We start from the raw sequence: 23,005 nt of genomic DNA, 5'->3' as shown, positions 1-23,005 counted from the left end.
TGGCAATTAGGGAAATCAAAATTTTGAGTGTGCAACCCTAGGGAAAATGGACTGAACCCACAGACATATATATAAAGTAGACAACGCAAGTACCGCGATCTGTATGAAAACCAAGCGTGTCATATTTTTTGTACTGACCTTGACGCGTTATGACGTCACGAGCGCTTTTTAGTGATGGTAATTTCATTTTACGCTAAATCGATTAGGACGCCACTCGCGCGGCGATTCTAGTATCGTCCTATCCCATCGAAGTAAATCGAAAGAAATCAGATCAAACTAGATCTATGTCTAAGAGGTAGTTAAATAAATGAATCGTAATCGATTACTAAATCGATTCAAGACAGAAAAATGATAATTACCATAGACAGAGGAATGATAAAATAAAGTTATAAACCTTTTAATATTCTAACAAGTAAACTAATGTGTTTTAGCTTTTTCTTACATATGCCCATTGAGTTACCACGTACTAGAGAGGCCATCGAAAGAAAGTAATGAAACTGTCAATCAATCAATCTTTATGTCCCGTTGCATCGATCCATTTTTCTTTTATGTTCGGGTTACTTGGAAAACTGAAAAAACAAACATAGTCTAAGCAATAAGGAGTTTTCTTAAAAAACTCCCAAGATGACACTTTAGGTAACTAATGGCGTCCATGTCATAATATTTATTTTTAGTACCTTTGTATTAAAATACTTAAAAGTTCTAGGTCAAGTCGTATTAAATGACAAAAAAAATCTATGCCTTTTTTCTGAAAAATTGCTCCTTCAAATTATCATTTTTCTGTTCGATTATAAAATCGACTAGAATCGAGAACTGTTGCATCAAATGAACATTACTAACCACAAAATTGGACAGAAAAATGAGAACAGAAAAATGAGAAGACGCTATTCATTGCTTGTTATCATACGACGCGATCTTTACCGTGCCAAGTAAAAGCCGCAATATATTCCGAATCATTTCGTATGATTTGGTATCCGTGTTTGTCACGATCGTTTTCCACGGATATTCTTTATTTGATTTTAAAATAAATAGTGCATATTCTGATTAGAAAATTACTTACCGGTGGAAGGAAACATCTCTGCTAACTCGGCCACTCACAGCTGTGGAGTTTCTACAGTAATTTATAACGGCGCAATTCGGCATTTTACTTTATTCAGCTTCACGTCTTTCCTTGGCGAACTGCAAGCGCGGACTGAGTGTAGGCCAGCGTCAAGTAAGTTTCATAAACTTAGTTTGGACACGGGAAGTACATACACTCGCTTAGTCTATCTTGATAAATGTCTGTGACTGAACCTCTAAAATTCTATGGATGGGGTGCTAAAGTGTATTTTATTATAACCAAAATTTAAAAAAATATTAAAAAGAAAAACTAAAGGGGACCTAGGTAACGAAAAAATTGTGGGACCTTAAAGGACCTTACGGAGACCTATCGATCAAGGTCGTTTTCGACCCAAAATTCCGCAGAATACCATTGGTGGGGTGCTAACCCCGTTTTCCAATGCACTAGAGCGCATTATGCGGCATAATGCTTAACGTTGAATGTTCCAACTACAGAAACGCTTCGCACAGTCGAGCACTAGAAAAGTAATGCGCGTGAATTGATGCGTGCAATCGATTTATCGTTAGTAATTATTACTTAATTGTTGGAAAAAATTTTAAAGCTTTCGTTTCATTGTAGTTTTTTCAAAATAATCAAAGTTAGGTTTCTAATTTAAATTGTGTTAAAAAAATAAATATAAGTATGGATGAAGGTACAAACATTGAAAAAAAATGTTAATGAAATAATCAAAATCCAAATTACTTAAAATAACCGTAAATATTTTTCAACCAATTATTATGTATACCACTTTATTTACACATTAATGAGGTTATTGCTAACTCTATGAATATTTTTTTTTTCAACACTGAACTTAGCGCAACCTGCTGGTGCGTTTCATGTTCCAATTAAGCATCAGCATAATTCGGCATTGTGCGGCACTGAGTCGCATCATGCTCTGTAATTGGAAAACAGCCGTTTGCATTGGTGAACATGAACGCAATTTGAGGACGCTGATCCGCGCTGATCAATAGCAAAATCTGTCAGATGTCACTTATCAATTATCATATTTTCTACCTTCGTATTTCGTAATTCGTATGGCAAACATTCAACTGATTTGTTGAATGTTTATTTCATAATTTAAATTTCTTTGTTTTGTTCTGTAGTAAAACATATTTTATGACTTCTTGTTTAAGTTATCTTATTTTACTTTAAAAGCCGCTGGAAGTAAAACCATATTTAAATAATTTCACTCACTAAAATGGCTAACAGGAAAGAGAGCCTCAGTAGAGCTTTGGGTATTTCGGAATATCCCTGGAGTTCCGGTAAGTTATATCACATCAATAATGATAATAGAAAACAAAGACCGAGTATTGTTTTTTAATATTATCATTGTGTTTAATATCATATTTTTACTGTTCTTTTAAGTAGATAAATGGCTCGTGTTATCCACTCAAGTGCGGGACGACCGGGAGCCGGTCGATCCACATTCAGGGGCTTGTGCGTTGCGACCGGCTCCCGGTCGATCAACAGTCGTGGGTTTTGCGTTCGCTTTATAAAACGGTCTAATAACCTTCCTCTTTCTAACTTATATGACATGTTAAGGAAAGAACAGGCTAGCTATAAATCAAGATAACAACATAACCACATGATTTAAGTGGCCCACTTTTCATGACACATTGAGTAGGTAGTTTTTTGTACAAAAAAATAAACAAGGAATGTGTAAAAAAAATGTATGGGAGGGTATGATGTTTTTATTTTCTCGTAAGAAGAGTGTAACAAAGGATCAATAAATATTAAAATCTCACTGAACAGCTGTTTTAATTTTTTATTAGCAGACAAAATGTAACAAAAATTACAATGGTACATTTGCTTTGACTTACAAGTTGTTTTTATTTATTTATATGTTACCATGTTTTGACAAGGCATAGACTATTTTATTATCTATGAATATACATACTTGCAAATGTGCTATTGATAAAGGAATCTGAGATAATCGACTTTAAAAAAATATTGGACCGCCAAAAACCCCAACTGCGGCGGCACCGGGAGCCGGTTTCGCACAAGACCCGATTTTTGCAAAATGGCTCCCGCACTTGAGTGGTTATATTAATCCATTGTAAGTTTAATTTTCATTTGAGTTTATGTAATACTAGCTGTGCCCGCGACTTCGTCCGCGTGGAATAGTGACTGCATAGTAGTTACTACTTAACACACAATTATTGAGTAAACACGTCTTGAAACACGTACTATCATATACAACGAAATTATAAGTACCTACTTACACATTATTATAAAGTTAAGAAATAAAATAAATAATAACACAAAAGAACTGTTAGTAAAATTTATTACTAAACTGAGCTAGGTATAAAACTTAGGTACAGAAGAGTTCAAAATTTCCAGGATGTGGTTATTCTCCCGCTCCCATATTCCTTCTACTTTCACAGACGTTCAACTTTTCCCTTTCACCCCTAGTAAATGGCAGAACCGATTTTGATCTAAACCATGTCTATTGTCTAATCATACCTATATATTATTATGTACATGTTTGTCATGTTTCTGACATGTCGTCTATTTTCATTTGATATATCACTTGGGTATAACCTACATTAACAACCTACATTAACAACTAACATTCGTTTTTTTCATTCCCACTTACCCCTATATAATATAATAAACAACTAATGTAACAAAAAAACGCATCTAATTGGTATTACCCGTTAGCGAGCTACGGTGGCACAGACAGACACGCAATACACACATAGCGGACATAACACCCCTCTTTTTGCGTCGGGGGTTAAAAATAATACCTACGACATAATTTCAAAGACCTTTTATATAGAAAATTTACCTAGAAGTAACCATAATGCTACATATTTGTGCAGATTTTAGACTTATGAGCAAAAATCTAAATAAAGGTCCTTTGACCCCCCCTACTACCCCCTCAGCATAACCACCCCCCCCCCCACGCTTGGGGACTTTCGATATGATCATCTGGACATGTCAAGGAATAACTTTAGCGTATAATTTACGTAATAAAGTAATTCATGTATTAGAATGCCTTAGCAAATGTTCGCTGTGATTACTTAAATGGTCATAACTTTTTTATTTATGAACCGATTGACATGAAATAAACACTAAATGTTAAATGAAGCTTACCACAATATATTAGTGAAAACCGCATCTAAATCGGATAAGCCGTTTCTGAGATTAGCGTGTTCAAACATACAGACAAACAGACAAACCGACAAACAGACAAACAGACAAAAATTTTTTTAACAACAGTTTTGGGTTTGGGATCGATTTAGTAATAACTAGGGTTGTAACGGAGGCCTACTTAGCGGAGGCGGAGGCGGATGCGGAGGTGAAGAGGTTCGCCTCCGCGGATGCGGAGGTTAACGGAGGCGGAGGCGGAGGTGAAATTTGTAGGGAAAATATAAATAAATTTATGATTAATAGAGTCAGCAACATTTATTTATATTATATGTATACTAGCGGTCCGCCCCGGCTTCGCCCGTGGTACATATTTCGCAATAAAAGGTAGCCTATGTTCTTTCTCAGGGTCTAAAGATTATCTGTGCCAAATTTCATCAAAATCGGTCCAGTAGTTTATGTGTGAAAACCATACATACATACATACATACAAACCTTTCCTCTTTATAATATTAGTATAGAAGTACCTATAGATAATGTGTACATTAGTTTTCGGCTTCATCACGTTATTTAAATAACAATAACTAATAATTACGCACAAAATTACTTAAAACAATCACGGCTCAATTGCAACTACGCTGTACCGAACGCTTTGACAAGTTGATTCCTGTTATTCATTCACTCACACTCCCACCACACGCTTGGCCGTGTTCGGTGTTCCCGCGGCGCGCGACCATTTCACTTGAAAACACGCAGCCGAGCGGCCGCGTCACCTAGCGTCGCTCCTTGCGCGTTGTTTGTGATCGTAAATGAACTTCCGATATGACTCCGCATAAATTTTGCGGAGGCGGATGCGGAGGCGGAGGTTAAATTCTTTGCGGAAGTTCCGCAGTAACGGAGGCGGAGGCGGAGTTCCGTTACAACCCTAGTAATAACCCCTGCTATTTTTTTTTTACATATTTTCATTGTACAGACACCACTTTTCTAGAATTTTATTATATGTATTGATGATAATTGAAAGTTAATTCGTTAAAAAATATAGACGACGAGGAGAATCATGAGAATCAAGGACAAAATGCAGACCAAGAACAAGATGCGTCAGCCACACCTGAGGAAGTGGAAGAAGTTGATTTGGATGCACCTAGATCTGCTAGTTATAGTGGTAAGACATATTTTTTTACTATTTTTATTATATCTTAATCTTAATACTATTATAAAGGCGAAAGTTTGTAAGGATGTATGGATGTATGGATGTTTGTTACTCTTTCACGTAAAAACTACTGAACCGATTACAATGAAATTTAGCACACATATAGAGGGAAACTTGGATTAACACATAGGATAGGTTTTATCCCGGAAATCCCACGGGAACGGGAACTATGCGGGTATTCCTTTGCAAACGCGGGCGAAGCCGCGCGCGGAAATCTAGTATGTACTATTATAAAGGCGAAAGTTTGTAAGTATGGATACAGTATGGATGTATGGATGTTTGTTACTCTTTCACTTAAAAACCACTGAACCGATTACAATGAAATTTAGCACACATATAGAGGGTAACTTGGATTAACACATAGGATAGGTTTTATCCCGGAAATCCCACGGGAACGGGAACTATGCGGGTTTTCCTTTCAAAACGCGGGCGAAGCCGCGGGTGGAAATCTAGTAGTGTATATGTATATAATGTGTTGATTTGTTTTTTGTAAATCATGTAGTTTGTTTTGTCTAGCATAAGTTCCTAATTAATATTAATATCTATGTGTCGCAGGCAAATTGTATTATTTCGCCGTTTACAAAAGCTCGGCCTTTTGTAAAGAATCAGAAATTTTAGATAAGGGGGTGGGTTAGGTTAGGTTTGTGTTTTTAAAACTACACAGAAATAGGCCATCGGCTCGCGACCGTCTTTTTGTAGAATTTTGGAAAAAGTAAATCCTCAGCATTTTACAAAATGCCGAGTATTTGTAAACGGCGAGATTATACAATTTGCCTGCGACATATATAAAGCAAAAAGGAGTTAGTATTTCATATTTTGTTTGAAGAAAATTCCGCTATATTACCAGCTGTAAATAATTGTGTTGTGATTGGCAGTTCCCATGACAACATTAGAAATAATTATAGTATCACCAATATCATTATTAATGCATAGAGAATTATCACAAAACAACTACATCCATGAGCCAACTGTGCCATAAAATGGTTTGATAATAATTGCACTTATTTTTAATAAACAAATATGTACTCATTAGGGTTTGGGTCCCGGGACGTCTCGTGTCTCGAAGTCCCGGGACTTTTTGTAAATTTCGTTGTCTCGTGTCCCGGGAACTTTTGGGTCGAGACTCGAGACGAGACACGATAGTCGTATGTATTGTATTAATTTTTATTTTCAACCGACTTCTGTTGAAAATGAGAGAGTGTTTTCCTTGTCCGGTGGCGTTATTACAAAAATCAGAAGCAGATTGTCGGACAAAGCTGTTAATGCTCTGATTTTTTTAAAAGCCTATTTTATAAAATCAAAGTAATTTTATTTTTTTAACTGATTAATAATTTGAAAGACTGATTGAAAAGTCTGTTTTACAGATAAGGAAACAAATCTGTGATTATAAAAATTACCAAATTATGATTAATATGATTATGACATGATATTAAAGTTAGTATGATTGTTACTAAGTTTCTTTTATTATAATAATATTTAATAATTGTTTTAAATTAAAAGTTAATCTGTGATTATAGGAATAAACATACCAATTATTTGACATATTAAAGTTAAAACTATTGTGATTATATTTTATGTTTAATAAATATTGATTTAACCGATAATTAATGTTGATTTAAAAAAAATCCCTTTTTATTAATATACGTTTCACCAGAAATCAAAGTTCAAATTTTATAATTAAAAAAAGTCTCGAAGTCCCGGGAAGTCCCGGGACTTTGATCGTAGCCTGTCTCGTGTCCCGGGACGTTGAAATTGTCGAGAATTCCCAAACCCTAGTACTCATACAGTCAGAGTTTGACTGTGGCAACTGTTTTTATTATTCTTAATTATGCACAGAAATAAAGATTTATTTTCTGTGCATAAAGAATTCAAGAGAATTCAAGAGAAGAATTCAAAAACAATCTATACAAATATTATAAAGAATGAATGAATTCTCATTACTTTTATTCATAACTAGCGGTCCGCCCCGGCTTCGCCCGTGGTACATGTTTACGTTTTCTCTACATAAGAACCATCCTCGTATTTCAAGGAATATAATAAAAAAAGAATTATCGAAATCGGTTGAGCCGTTCTCGAGTTATGCGCTTACCAACACATTTTGCGATTCATTTTTTTTTTTTTTTTTTATGATATGGGGAGACAAACGAGCGGACGCACTGCCTGGTGGTAAGCAGGTTGCGTCGCCCATAAACCATAACAGAGGTTAAGGTTGTTGCCTACCAGAATAGGGTAAGGGGGAAGACGAAATTAAATAATATATAAAAACAATGAAGCGGAAGCTATGCGTGGATTGGGAAGCAGCGGGAATTTATTGGCCTTTTAAGAAATGATATGCTTTTTTCTTAAAATTTTCCAAATCATAGCTCCTAGGAAACACAGCAGGTGGTAGACTATTCCAGAGCTTACAGGTTCTTGGAAGAAAAGTGCGAGTGAAACGCACTGTGGTGCTCCGCCAGCCATCCAGGTGGTGAGGGTGGTAAAGATTTTTATGGCGGGCTGTGCGATGGTGGAATTGTGCGGCAGGAATAAGATCGAACAGCTCCTCAGAACACTCCCCATTATATATACGATAGAAAATAGAGAGGGACCCCAAGTCCCTTCTTAGAGAGAGGGGATCAAGCTTATCAGTTAACCTATGGTCGTCGATAATTCGAGTCGCTCGACGTTGAATGCGGTCAAGTGGAAGAAGTTGGCACTGCGGGGCGCCAGCCCATAGATGAGAACAGTACTCCAAGTGAGGACGAACCTGGGCCTTATACAATAATAGCAGGTGTTTAGGCTCGAAGTACCGTCTCGATCTATTGATGACACCCAACTTTTTGGAGGCCAGTTTTGCTTTTTCTTCCAGATGACCGCGGAATTGTACGTCACTCGAAATATCAACGCCAAGGATTCCGATGCTGGGTGAGATGGTGAGGGAAGTGCTCTGAAACTGAGGTGCAATGTTAAACGGTGTTTTTTTCGCCGAAAACGCGCAGACTTGAGTTTTTTTGGGGTTGAATTCAACTAAATTTAGTCTGCCCCATTCAGAGACCTGTTCTAAAGAGGTCTTAATGGAAGATACAAGCCTCATTCGGCACTCATCTAAGTATTCCTTGGAGGATTTTGCTTTTTTTCATTTTTATATATAAGACTAGCAGTCCGCCCCGGCTTCGCCCGTGGTACATATTTACGTTTTCTCTACATAAAAACCATCCTCGTACTTCAAGGAATATAATAAAAAAAGAATTATCGAAATCGGTTTAGTCGTTCTCGAGTTATGCGCTTACCAACACATTTTGAGATTCATTTTTATATATAAGACTAGCGGTCCGCCCCGGCTTCGCCCGTGGGCCCGTATTTACGTTTTCTCTACATAAAAACCATCCTCGTACTTCAAGAAATATAATAAAAAAAGAATTATCGAAATTTGTTCAGCCGTTCTCGAGTTATGCGCTTACCAACACATTTTGCGATTCATTTTTATATATAAGATTATTATATTATAATTCTATTTATAACTCTAGCTCCACCACAAGCAGCTGTGCAAAGATCCCAAACAAGATTGGAGAGGGAACTGTTCTGGTCCATTATGAACAACCCTCGGCTACCACCCTGTGCACCACCACGGTAAATTTAAATTAATATATTTTACTGTACAATATTTAAAAGAAGAACTATGAATTAACAGCACTCATTTTTTGTGAAAGTCAATTACTTAATAGAAATTGAATTGCTTGCATATTATAATTTTGTATATATGTATTTTTTTTAATTATGAGTAAATTTCACAGACCTTCATCAGCTTATGAAGTGCCTAGTGATAGAGTGGATTTAAACTGCCCTGTGTCTAACATACAGCGTGTTATGGCGATCAAGAAACTTTCGAATAATCTGAACCAATACAACAGGAATCGCTCACAAAATCGTGAGTAGAATTATTTTATTGAAATAGTAGTCAGGAAAACTTCCAATTAATTGTCACTAATGAAGTCACATGTTTAGTACTATGTGTCTAGAATAAATTTAATGTGATATTCTATACTAATATTAAAAAGGTGAAGAGTGTTTGTTTGAACGTGCTAATCTCAGGAACTACTGGTCCGATTTGAAAAATTCTTTCAGTGTTACATAGCCCATTCATCAAGGAAGGCTATATCATCACGTTAAGACCAACAAGAGCGTACCCACGTGGGTGAAACCGCGGAGGGCAGCTATTAAATAATATATTATGTATAATATTTATTATATTTTATATTTATGTCATAGGTCCATCATCAAGCAGTATGCGAGTGATCTTCAATGAGGCTGGTTGGGAGAGACCATCCTCAGGGGGAGTCGAGAGAATTCGGCGAATGGCCAGACGTCGACTCACTGGCACTTCTAGAAATCGTATGTATATTGTGTATTACTAACTAGTTTTAAGACTGCATCCTGGTCCGCGTCTATTCTTCATTGTCAACAGATATTCGCGATATATATTTGCACGAGTGCTATAGTTAACGCTTTATTCGTTTTTGTTATGTACATAATGTTATGAAAATCTGTCAACTGATTTTCATGATACCATAACAATTTATATTACAGAATTTATTTCTAATCTATGAGATTACAAGCAATTTACATTTCTAAAGACAATGGATGAAATATGTTTTATTTTTTGAAAAAATAAATAAATTATAAGTTCTTTTTTTTTCATTTTTTAAACTTAGCTCCAGAAAGGACCGAGCAAGGTGGTAGTTCGAGGCAAGACAATGTTGCACCAACTGAAGAGCAAGATAATGCAGAAGAAAATGCTAATCATATCGTGGATGGTCAGTAAATTTAGATTTTAACAAACACAAGAATTCAACAATTTGAGATACCTACATAACAACTAAATTGAAAATATAAGTAGGAACCCATAGCCCCTTAATAATGATTTAAAATACAAATAAAACGAATTATAATATTTTTTTAGATATTCATTAATAAGTTAGTCATATCAGTTAAAAATAAATTAGGAGTAGGAAAACTAAGCTGAAATATTTTGATTGCAGTGGCAGAGGAACCATCGGAACAAGAGAGATCATTCTCTCCACACGTAGAGGAAGCGACGCCGGGTGAAAACGAAGTCATCGAAGGTAAGTTATTACTGTATAAAATATCAATATAAATACATATAAATAAAACCGGCCAAGTGCGTGTCTGACCACGCGTAAAGTAGGGTTCCGAAGTCATTTTCTGACACCGCTATTCTGGTGCATATTGGAAGTTTTTTTTAATTATAAAGCTACATTCAATGCTTACAGTAAACTTTGCAAGAAAATTTTATAATTTAATATTATTTTGAAACAAAAAAGCATTTATTTATTTTATTTACATAATATGAAAAGTATTCATAACAAGATACTCGAAACAGTTTTAATTTAGAGTTTATTTACGTTAATGATTTGAAGTTTATAGGTCCAAGACTTAAGAAATTATGGGGGGGGGGGGACATCGTGTTAATGGCGAGCTACACAGACATAGATAGACTACGCAAGTACCGCGATCTGTATGAAAACCAAGCGTGTCATATTTTTTGTACTGACCTTGACGCGTTATGACGTCACGAGCGCTTTTTAGTGATGGTAATTTCATTTTACGCTAAATCGATTAGGACGCCACTCCCGCGGCGATTCTAGTATCGTCCTATCCCATCGAAGTAAATCGAAAGAAATCAGATCAAACTAGATCTATGTCTAAGAGGTAATTAAATAAATGAATCGTAATCGATTACTAAATCGATTCAAGACAGAAAAATGATAATTTCCATAGACAGAGGAATGATAAAATAAATTTATAAACCTTTTAATATTCTAACAAGTAAACTAATGTGTTTTAGCTTTTTCTTACATATGCCCATTGAGTTACCGTGTACTACGTACAGCTAGAGGCCATCGAAAGAAAGTAATGAAACTGTCAATCAATCAATCTTTATGTCCCGTTGCATCAATCCATTTTTCTTTTATGTTCGGGTTACTTGGAAAACTGAAAAAACAAACATAGTCTAAGCAATAAGGAGTTTTCGTAAAAAACTCCCAAGATGACACTTTAACTAATGGCGTCCATGTAATAATATTTATTTTTAGTACCTTTGTATTAAAATACTTAAAAGTTCTAGGTCAAGTTGTATTAAATGACAAAAAAAATCTATGCCTTTTTTTCTGAAAAATTGCTCCTTCAAATTATCATTTTTCTGTTCGATTATAAAATCGATTAGAATCGAGAACTGTTGCATCAAATGAACATCACTAACCACAAAATTGGACAGAAAAATGAGAACAGAAAAATGAGAAGACGCTATTCATTGCTTGTTATCATACGACTCGATCTTTACCGTGCCAAGTAAAAGCCGCAATGTATTCCGAATCATTTCGTATGATTTGGTATCCGTGTTTGTCACGATCGTTTTCCACAGATATTCTTTATTTGATTTTAAAATAAATAGTGCATATTCTGATTAGAAAATTACTTACCGGTGGAAGGAAACATCTCTGCTAACTCGGCCACTCACAGCTGTGGAGTTTCTACAGTTTATAACGGCGTAATTCGGCATTTTACTTTATTCAGCTTCACGTCTTTCCTTGGCGAACTGCAAGCGCGGACTGAGTGTAGGCCATCGTCAAGTAAGTTTCATAATCTTAGTTTGGACACGGGAAGTACATACACTCGCTTAGTCTATCTTGATACATGTCTGTGGCGAGCTATCTCTCATAGCTCTCGCAAATGGTAAAGCTAATAAAAAAATGTTGTTTCGAAATTCTAAACTCTACCTCATTTTTAAAGACGTTTTCAACTATACCCCACACATGTATGGGGGGGTTAAAAAGGGGTAATGTTTATTTTTTGTATTTTTTAAATTGAGATCTTGTATATCCAAAGTATCCTTAAACCAAGTTACATGCTAATCGATTCATAAACATAGAAGATATTGTGCTGTGACAGACTGGGACAGACACACGGACGGACTGACTGAACGATCTCATAAGGGTTCCTTGTTGGACTACGGAACCCTAAAAAATGAATGACATTTGAGTGTATTGTTCGATATATAAATAAAAATCACACAACGCGTCTAAAGAAGTTTCACTTCAAAAAAACAGTTGCATTGAAAACCTCCCATATTTTTGAAATCGGTTAAAACTAATGTCTATTTATAATTAATATAAAAAAAATATATACTTATTTCTAAATTCAACAGCATAAATTATCTTAAATGATATAAGCTAAGTCGAAAATCAATTACAATAAACGAACGCAAATCCTAATTTATTACACTCAATACACGCGCATAAACAGGTGAACACATAAACAGAATTTCATTTAATCTATGTCCTAATATTTTATTTAATCTATGTCGTTAACCTTTTTGAGAACAAACAAGCGTAGGTACGCAAGCGTTATTCAAGCATTTCTACCCTCATTTTATTGTAAATTTTATGGGTGCATCTTTACGAATTGTTATGCCAAAAATTACTTTCTCGTTAGTGGTTCCTTAAACTTTTTAAAACAAATGAGTTTTACTGTGCAAAAAATGACCAAAGGTAATCAATCTGAAATGCATTTTCATTAGCAAAAAACTTGAAGTTTGTTTGAAAGTATGTTCGCTTTTGGAATACTAACGATCGGCAGTAAATTATATAGTCGATATATTTCATACGAATAATACGAATTGACTTTTTTCCAAGCATATGATGAAAATATCTAAAACTAGCTGTGCCCTGCGGTCTTTCCCGCATTACTCCACTTCTTTTGGTCTTTGCCGGATTAAATATGTATATGTATAACACTGAAAGAATTTTTTAAATCGGAGCAGTAACAAACAAACAAACTCTTCAGCTTTATAATATTAGTATAGATTACTCGTAAAATGTTTGTCCTATTCTAAATAAGTTATTATAACTACTCATTATATTACAATTGTATATACATAGTTAATGCGGCACTGAACAACGTGAGGATGGAAGAAGAAATAGTGGAGATTGAGCCGGAGGGTGCCGCCAACGAGGAAGCCGTTGTGAATACTGACAACGCACAACAAGAAGAAAATAATGAGGTATTTATTATTAGGTAGTTCAATAAAGAAACGAATCTTCAATGGCGGCCAAAGCTGACACTGACGTATGGTAGGGTCAGCAAAAAAGAAAATAAAAATAACGTAAATGGATAATTATTATATTAATTATTTCAAATTGTTTGTTGACAAACTTTTTTGTTATGGTATTTGTGTATTTATATGAATTATAATATTTACTTATACAGAATGTAACAAAATCCCCATAATATTTGTAATGAGCCCATAAAACTGAACAACTTTTCCCAAAGAGCATATTTTGTCAAATTCCAATAAAACATTATTTACTTTCGCAAATGCATAATTGTCATTGTAAATTTATGATAAAAACTATTATACGGAAAATCAAATACATTTTAGTGATTTTATTTTTCCATTTTTTTTTGCATGCCGTACGGCCGTGTGTAAGCGAGAGGGAATGATAAGCGCCGCCATTGAAGATTCGTTTCTTTATTGAACTGCCTTATACTTAGTAAAATATATGCAGTTTTATTTGTTATGACAATATCAAATTGCGTATTTTATGCATAAAGAATTAAAGAGTTAAAATTATCTATAATGATAATATCACTTAGCAATGCAAATTTTTTTTGAAAATCGAATTAATTATAGGGAATTAATGAAAGGGTTGTTTATTTATCTTATGAGTGTTTAATTATTTTTTTCATAAGGGCATACACACTAGCTGTTCGCCCTAGCTATTCTTAATGTTATTATAAAATTATTCTTGCATTGGCATAATTTTGATGTCTATTTTAATTTTTTAGCAATCTACATCTGACGGACAACAGGGACGTAAAATAAAGAGGAAGATAGAAAGTAAGCAAAGTTTTATTTTGTTTGCATATAAAGTTTATTTATAAAGATGTTAAAGAATATACAAAGATTATGGTTTTAATGTGAAAACAATTGATTATAACTTTTATTTTTATTTCAGTTCCGGATGATGTTTCTGAGGCTGCGAGTCTAAAAGAGATTAATCAAGTGAGATTTTTCTATTCAATATATCATTTTATTAATAATACTAAACAGAACTGATGAAGTGTGTTTATCTATAGGTATAGCATATTCTTACTAATATAATATTATTATTTTTAATGGATTTTAAAGCCTGTAACACAGTTTTGAACTAACACAGGCTTCGTCGGCTTAGTTTCCCCAAATATATAAACTGTGTTATTTAAAAAAAAATTCAATAAAGATTTTTTCATTTTCAATGTTATAAATGCTAAAGTAACTCTGTCTGGTTAAAATCTCGGCTCGTGATCGAATTTTCTCTATTGTCACACAAATGAAAGATGTGACCTGCACTCTATAGCTTGCTAATATACTCTAAGTGTAAGTCCACACTGCGAGCCTAGCGCGGTTGCGACGGCGGGCGGAAATATCAAACGTATGAAACGCGCCTTTGCGTCCACATTGAAATGACTATGGCGGAAGCCTAGTGCGACGGTAATGAGCGAGCCAGCGCGCGTAGTTTTCAAACTCTCCTATCCGCGCGTTCTGGCCACACTACGGGCCTAGTCAGCAAGCGACCCAATGCGCGGACGGCGGGGGTATCAAACCAGTTCGGTCTTGTCGCTCGACTTCTTATATTATATCCTTTATTGTTTTTCGTAAAATAGCGGTAAATACTTAATTGTTGAAGTGAAACTTCTTTATTTATAAGTGCAATTCAATCTAAAACACTTATATACACCACAGTAATTTTGTAGGGTATAATCTCAATTCTTCATATAAGATTCAGCCGTTATTCCTCTGTTTTATTTATTTCGTGTACAACTTCTATAATGATCTCATCTCAAAATCGGACTGTCCAGTAAAAATAGCAAATCGTCCAAAGTTTGCAACACCCGAAAAACGTCGAACCGCTACTTGAGCTCGCGCGTCGGTGTGGCCACCGCGAGCGCCCGCTCGTCGCGCCCGCCTAGGCCGCCGCCACCGCGCATTCAGTGTGGACGCACACTAAGATTGTAAGGCGGTACCAAATGAAACGAGTGATCAATCCGAAAAAATGATTTATTGTGATATAATATAATTTAATATAATATTTATATTATGCTTATTCTATCTTAACGCTACATATGTTAGCTTATGACAACTTAAGGTTACTACACGACTCTTCTTAATAACTCAGGCCCCGGAATCACAGACACAATAGAAGATCTATTGTGTCGTGGACCGATCGGGCCGTTCGGGGCTCAATGGGTTAAGTGGTCAATATTCACGTTTGCAGAAACTGCTTCGTCTGCTGGAGTGCCCCGTGTGCCTGGAGTGGATGGAGCCGCCGCTGTCGCAGTGCGGGCGCGGGCACCTGCTGTGCGCGCGCTGCCGCTCGCGGCTCAGCGTGTGCCCCGTGTGCCGTAGCACCGTGTCGTCCGTGCGCAACCGCGCTATGGAGGCGGTGGGTGTTCATATTATATGAGTCGATACATGTCGCAGTGCGGGCGCGGGCACCTGCTGTGCGCGCGCTGCCGCTCGCGGCTCAGCGTGTGCCCCGTGTGCCGCAGCACCGTGTCGTCCGTGCGCAACCGCGCTATGGAGGCGGTGGGTGTTCATATTATACCGTGTTTGAAGTGGAAGGAATCATATGGGACTCGATGCTTGTTGTAATTATGTAATGAAAATAAGTCCTTTCTTTTCCCAATTCCTATATAGAAAAACCAAAGTGCGAAGCTAATATTGTAAATACTTACTTACTTTCGTATTTCAGGATATAACTTTCGGTTATAATATTACTCAGTAGCGAATTACTTTTTTTTTGTACTATATGACATAACCATAATGATATACACATTATAATGTATGTCCGGTGGCGTGCAGGTGGCCGAGCTGGTGCGCTACCCGTGCCGGCACGGCTGCGGGCGCGAGAAGCGGCTGCGCAAGCGCTCGGCGCACGAGGCCAACTGCCCCTCGCGGCTGTACCGCTGCCCCGCGCCGCTCTGCGCCGACCGCGAGCCGCTGCCGCTCGCCGACCTGGCGCTCCACTGCCAGGTGAGACCGGGGCGCTGACAGGGGACTGACGTGGCTACTGGGAGGTAGACGTGGGCGCTGACAGGGGACTGAATTCCCCCGCTAAGTGCTACCTCCCCTGGCAATAGCCGTGCCAGGGGAGGTAGCACTTAGCGGGGGAACGACGCAGTTCCTGACAGGGAAATGATGCAGCTACTGCCAGGGGAATGACGTAACTACTGTCAGGTGCGACGTGGTTGCTGACAAGGGAATGACGCAGCTATTATCAGGGGAATGACATGACAACTGGCTGCACTACTGCCAGGTGACAGACGTCATCACTACTACATTCGGTGCGTGCCCAATGCCCATCCTTACGAGAGAAACAGCATTTCTCTGGATGAGCAATGCATGCGTTCCACTTCCACGTCTAATTTCATTGTTGATAATTATATTTCTCTCTCGCTTCAATATATTGTGATTACGTTTAATAGCTTTATAGTATTTATACAATGAAAACCCCGATAAACAAAATTCAAAATATTAATATTCGCTTTAAATTTGTATTGTTATGTTTTCAGACGCGTCACTTATCAATGCTGCGCATGGGCCGGCGGCACAAGGTGCTGGTGCGCGTGAACCTGGAGCTGCACGAGAACTGGCTCGTCATGTGGAACCAGCACTTGTTCCACTTGCGATTAGACGTGGAGTTAAACCGCGGCCTCTACGTGTACGTGTCGTATATAGGGCCCATGGCGGACGCCAGGAGATTCCTTTATGAGGTATGTTATGTGACATAGTGATTTATATGGAGTTGTATTAACGTCCTTTTGACGAATTACTAGTTAGGTTACCGTTTCTAATAATTCAAAATTAGGGTGAATATCGGAAGATAAGTTCATTTTATAATAATTTGCACAAGTTACATAAGTTTTTGTGGATTTGCACAAGTTATATTTTTACACTATGTTTACTTTGAATTTTATTTTTTCCTTATAGTTAGAAGTAGAAGCTTTTTCGTTTAGGACGATAAAACTAACATATGAAACATAACATTTACATTAGTTTACAAATATCCCGCTTCTTTAAATGAATGTAGATATCCAATTTCTCCTAATCTCTATCACCGCAAACATCCGCAACCAACTCACTCACACTCACCTGCAGGTGACGTTGCAAGGGCAGCACTGCGACCGCAAGCTGGTGTACGCGCGCGCCACGCACAGCGACCTCGAGTGCTCGTCGCTGAACGTGACGCGCAAGGACTGCTTCCACCTGCCGTTCGAGCACGCGCTCAACTACCTGCGCGGCCGCTCGCGCGCCTGCGAGCCCGACCGCCCGCTCGAGCTGTGCGTCGAGCTGCGCCAGCGCGAGCCGCCCGCCGACGACCCGGCCGACTCCTGATTGGAGTGCGTCGTGTACGTCAGCGAGGGCCGCGTCGTGCGCTACGAGACGTGCCCGCTGACGGGGTAGCTGGCTGCCTGAGCTGGATTGTGAGGGCGAGCTGGATTGCGAGCGCGAGCTGGATTGGTAGTGGGCGAGCTGGATTGTGAGGGCGAGCTGGATTGCGAGGGCGAGCTGAATTGCGAGGGCCAGCTGGATTGATAGTGGGCGAGCTGATTAGATAGTGGGCGAGCTGGATTGCTAAATTGTGGGCGGCGGAGCTAGATTTCTCTGCAGATGGACTGGATAGATAGTGACATATAGCAAGAAATACATTAATGGTGGGGTGCTGTATTGCTAAATTAGAGGACCGTAAAGCTGGGTCGCTCAATTGTGAAAGGCAGACTAGACAGATTGAATAGGATTTGGTATTTTAGTAGGTGGAGCTGGACTCCCGGTGTTGTGTAAAAGAGAGAGATAGAGCTACATCTGGCAATTGTCGTTGTATTGCTGCTCCCACTACTTTGAGGAATGAAACATCAAGAGACATAATAATAATAACATAGCACATAAACTGATTTCTAACTGTAACAACATGAAGTTAAGAAAATCGGCCCAGGAAAGGAATTTGGCAAGGAAACACGCGTGTGAAACCGCGGGATGTGAATATGGACTTATGTATAAATAGCAATAACATTTCTTATACTTAATAACGTTTATAATATTTTTTAGACAGTTACAGTTAATGAAGTATTTATGTATTGAAAACAATTTTTTTTATTGAATATTACAATGTACAAAACACAATTTCATTACCATTTTAACGTAATTATTGTATTGATAAAAATTATGACTCAGTTGATTAATTACTTTTAATTTTTACGGCAACGAAAATTGTATAAACGGTGTAATCAAGTTTGCTAGCGTAGAAATTAGAATGCTGCTTTTAAAGGGTACCAAAAGAAGATTCACTAAAAGTTGAGCTGGCTTTGGCTGTGACCAACTTACGAATATGTGATGACTTAAATAATATTGTAATTTAGGAAGGAGGGTTATAGTTATAAGAGATTTCAGTCCCTTTGTAAGAGGATTGTGAAAGTGTCTTTATACCTTGAGTGGAAGACTATAAATGGCCCAATTTGTACAAAACAATATGATTGGTTTTTATTGCCGCTGTTTCAAATATTGATGTCAAATCGGAAATGTGCATGGAAGTGTAAAGAATGGATATTTAATGCATTTTTTAATAGCCACAGGCCATACATTGAACTATATTTCCACTTGTGCAAAACGTATTATGCCATCGTAAAGTTTAAAAAACATGTCATCTTGCAAGTTGCAATTATTACATATTTCGGTTTGATCCAAATCAGAAGCAGATCAAACTTTAATATCTAATTTATTGTGTTATAGAGTAGTCTACAAAACTTCAAAAGATTATGGCGAGTATTTACTCATTATATTAATGAGATATAAACTTTTCATATAAATTTAATCCACAGACATAGATAGACTACGCAAGTACCGCGATCTGTATGAAAACCAAGCGTGTCATATTTTTTGTACTGACCTTGACGCGTTATGACGTCACGAGCGCTTTTTAGTGATGGTAATTTCATTTTACGCTAAATCGATTAGGACGCCACTCGCGCGGCGATTCTAGTATCGTCCGTATCCCATCGAAGTAAATCGAAAGAAATCAGATCAAACTAGATCTATGTCTAAGAGGTAATTAAATAAATGAATCGTAATCGATTACTAAATCGATTCAAGACAGAAAAATGATAATTACCATAGACAGAGAAATGATAAAATAAATTTATAAACCTTTTAATATTCTAACAAGTAAACTAATGTGTTTTAGCTTTTTCTTACATATGCCCATTGAGTTACCGTGTACTACGTACTAGAGAGGCCATCGAAAGAAAGTAATGAAACTGTCAATCAATCAATCTTTATGTCCCGTTGCATCAATCCATTTTTCTTTTATGTTCGGGTTACTTGGAAAACTGAAAAAACAAACATAGTCTGCAATCAGGAGTTTTCTTAAAACCTCCCAAGATGACACTTTAACTAATGGCGTCCATGTCATAATATTTATTTTGAGTACCTTTGTATTAAAATACTTAAAAGTTCTAGGTCAATCGTATTAAATAACAAAAAAAATCTATGCCTTTTTTTCTGAAAAATTGCTCCTTCAAATTATCATTTTTCTGTTCGATTATAAAATCGATTAGAATCGAGAACTGTTGCATCAAATGAACATCACTAACCACAAAATTGGACAGAAAAATGAGAACAGAAAAATGAGAAGACGCTATTCATTGCTTTTTATCATACGACTCGATCTTTACCGTGCCAAGTAAAAGCCGCAATGTATTCCGAATCATTTCGTATGATTTGGTATCCGTGTTTGTCACGATCGTTTTCCACAGATATTCTTTATTTGATTTTAAAATAAATAGTGCATATTCTGATTAGAAAATTACTTACCGGTGGAAGGAAACATCTCTGCTAACTCGGCCACTCACAGCTGTGGAGTTTCTACAGTTTATAACGGCGCAATTCGGCATTTTACTTTATTCAGCTTCACGTCTTTCCTTGGCGAACTGCAAGCGCGGACTGAGTGTAGGCCAGCGTCAAGTATGTTTCATTAACATAGTTTGGACACGGGAAGTACTCGCTTAGTCTATCTTGATACATGTCTGTGATTTAATCCAATTGATATATCTAGTTCAATGTGTGGTATTTGTGATTGTGTGTTATCTTATAATTACTATGCCTAGAAACGACGTTTAGTGTAGTTATTAACATTATGTTGATATTCTAAGGTTAATACATTCCTAAATAATTTTGTTACACCAACTTTGTTATGGGTACTCTTACCCAAAACCAAAATAAACATTTTTATTTGTACTTAATATATACAAAAATAATACACTTTTTTAATAAGTCTGCACATAGAATTACATTAATTTTAATATTTTAAAAATTTGCACAAGCTCCGCTCTACTTGACATATACAAGTTTTTGACACTATGTGATTTATACTGAGTTGCCATTAGAGGAATTTTAATATTATGTTACTTAAAAGAACGAAGTTTAGTTATGTACGTCTAGTAATAATTTTGTTAAATTTCTAGTATGTTAGTGTTTGTGTACATATAATATTATATAATCCTAAATCGCTTCACTTTCATTACTATATTTGTAATATCTTTAAACTTAAGATGTTCAATATTGTATCATCTTTATATGCATTTTATTGTTTAATATAAGTTTGGGTTCCGTACTTATAAAATACCAGCACTTGAAATATGCAACGAGAAAGATTAAACAATGAACACATTTTGTAATTATTGAATTATTCAATGTTCGATAAAGTTATAAAAAGGTTACTTGTGCGGAATCCTCAAAAGTATTGTTATTTTAACTGTATGTGTTAGTTTTATTCTTCATTCATTTGTTATTCTTACTATTATAATATGTTATTTTTCGTCACTCACCATTTGTCATTTTATTACAATCTTGAAATGGATTACCGCCTATAGTATTGTACACTAATAAGATTAAGATAATGTGTTATTACAGTCACTACTGTGCTACTGTGTGCAATATTTATTTCATTTTATTACTAATGGTCTAAGAGCCCTTGTTAGATCTTGCCTACTCATTTCAGTGTATCTAACTATCTGGCAAGCAGGTGTAAACAGGTAAGTCGAAAAGGTGAAAAAAATAAATAAAAAACATACCTAGGTATATTCTGTGTATCAAAAACTATCAGTCAAATAAATTTCATTTGGTTATCAAAAGTATGAAGGTGATAAAAAAAATCGATAAAAGCTGTTAATTTAATTAAAAATAGTCATGACCACTTTTCGATAGGCAAGCAATTATAGGCATATTTGTTTATAAAAAATATTTAATAAAAAATACGTCTCATCTGGTTATCAGATCGGTGAAGGACGATCTAACACGGGCTTTGAAATTGGGATTTCGACTAAGATAATATACAAATACCCTAATATCGTATCATAATATCAACTTTCAATAAATATTACTAAGTATTTCCGCAAGTCGAATGTAAAGACAAAGAACAGGTTTGCACACAAATAAAAATAAAACTTATTTGTACACGTCCAAATTCTTGTAACCTTTACAGTTAGGCCCTTCTCTCATGGAGCTACTCAAAAAGAACTAGTCACAAACTCAAATTACTAACGAGTTGCCTGAGTGTCACAGCCCATACATGTTCTATGGAGATTCGCACACGACGCGACTAGTTACTAACTGGTGAGTAACGCGTTAGAAACAAATCACGCGCGACGCGTCGTGTCGGTCTCCACGCTACTGGTTTCCCGAGTTTCTTTGTTTTTTATGATAAAAATGAACGAGCAAACATTGACAAGTGACTGAAACCTTATAACTTGAGTAGCGTTGTATGCGAGATACAATTTGTAACTGGTTTGTAATCGTAATTACTGATTACTTCAGTCATTTTTGAGTAGCTCCATGAGCGAAGGGCCTTAAATGGCAATAAGGTGACATTCACGGTCAATCCATTTGATGCGACGTTCATTTATTAAGGCGAAATAAACTGAATTGAGATACAACATCTTACGACAGTCCATCATGACCCGCGCTTGACGAGTACCATGCGATGTATTGACCGTGATCATTTAGGTAGTGTCACATAAGATGTTAAACATTGGTTTGTGGAAGTACTAATTAAAGGAAGTACTAATTATTACTTTATATAATATTATGTATGTAAGTATGATTTTATATACTCTTATAGATAAAGACGATATTGCATTGAAACCTGTATAAAATTATTTGCGTGATTTATAAATAAATATTAAAAGTATATATTGGCGTTTTATTTTTTTAACCCCATTTTAAAAGTAATATTTTATAATAAACTAGCAAACCGGGCGAACTCCGTTTCGCCACCAGAGACACCTTTTCTTTGCTATAAACCTCACGGAGCCCGAGACCTTTCCAACGAAAGCAAAACCTTGGAAATCGGTTGGTGCGTTCTGGAGTTATAGCGTCAGGAAGGAAAACCCGACTTATTTTTATATAATAGATAACATAATCAAGTATTGCTTCCATCTCTGTCATCTGGGCATCCTAAATGTTAATCACATATACATATTTCCGGATAGTTTTAATGTAGGCACATAAATCCTAA

At 36.4% G+C, this 23,005-nt stretch overlaps 1 protein-coding gene across 1 annotated transcript; it reads left to right on the top strand.

Moving 5' to 3' along the window:
• Positions 1-2,082: 2,082 nt before the first annotated feature.
• On the top strand, positions 2,083-22,649 carry LOC149904750 (uncharacterized). Its single transcript, XM_090107095.1, has 14 exons — positions 2,083-2,361; positions 5,232-5,351; positions 8,906-9,008; positions 9,173-9,306; positions 9,648-9,770; positions 10,091-10,192; positions 10,418-10,501; positions 13,337-13,458; positions 14,244-14,295; positions 14,414-14,460; positions 15,713-15,880; positions 16,300-16,470; positions 17,010-17,210; positions 17,596-22,649. The coding sequence occupies exons 1-14, from the start codon at positions 2,298-2,300 to the stop codon at positions 17,830-17,832; spliced, it is 1,728 nt and encodes a 575-aa protein (XP_089963221.1). The 5' UTR covers positions 2,083-2,297; the 3' UTR covers positions 17,833-22,649.
• The last annotated feature ends 356 nt before the right edge of the window (positions 22,650-23,005 follow it).

Source organism: Colias eurytheme, chromosome 11, assembly GCF_061535395.1.
Source record: "Colias eurytheme isolate Ceu_HAF_F1 chromosome 11, ilColEury1 Martin Lab GWU primary, whole genome shotgun sequence".
Taxonomy (NCBI): Eukaryota; Metazoa; Arthropoda; class Insecta; order Lepidoptera; family Pieridae; genus Colias; species Colias eurytheme.
This window is presented reverse-complemented; position numbering and strand designations above follow the sequence as displayed.

Coding starts and splice junctions, on each gene's coding strand:
- LOC149904750 (XM_090107095.1), top strand. CDS start 2,298: ATGGCTAACAGGAAAGAGAGCCTCAGTAGAGCTTTGGGTATTTCGGAA. Junction 9,009..9,172: donor CCACCCTGTGCACCACCACG/GTAAATTTAAAT, acceptor TAAATTTCACAG/ACCTTCATCAGCTTATGAAG. Junction 10,193..10,417: donor TGCTAATCATATCGTGGATG/GTCAGTAAATTT, acceptor TTTTGATTGCAG/TGGCAGAGGAACCATCGGAA.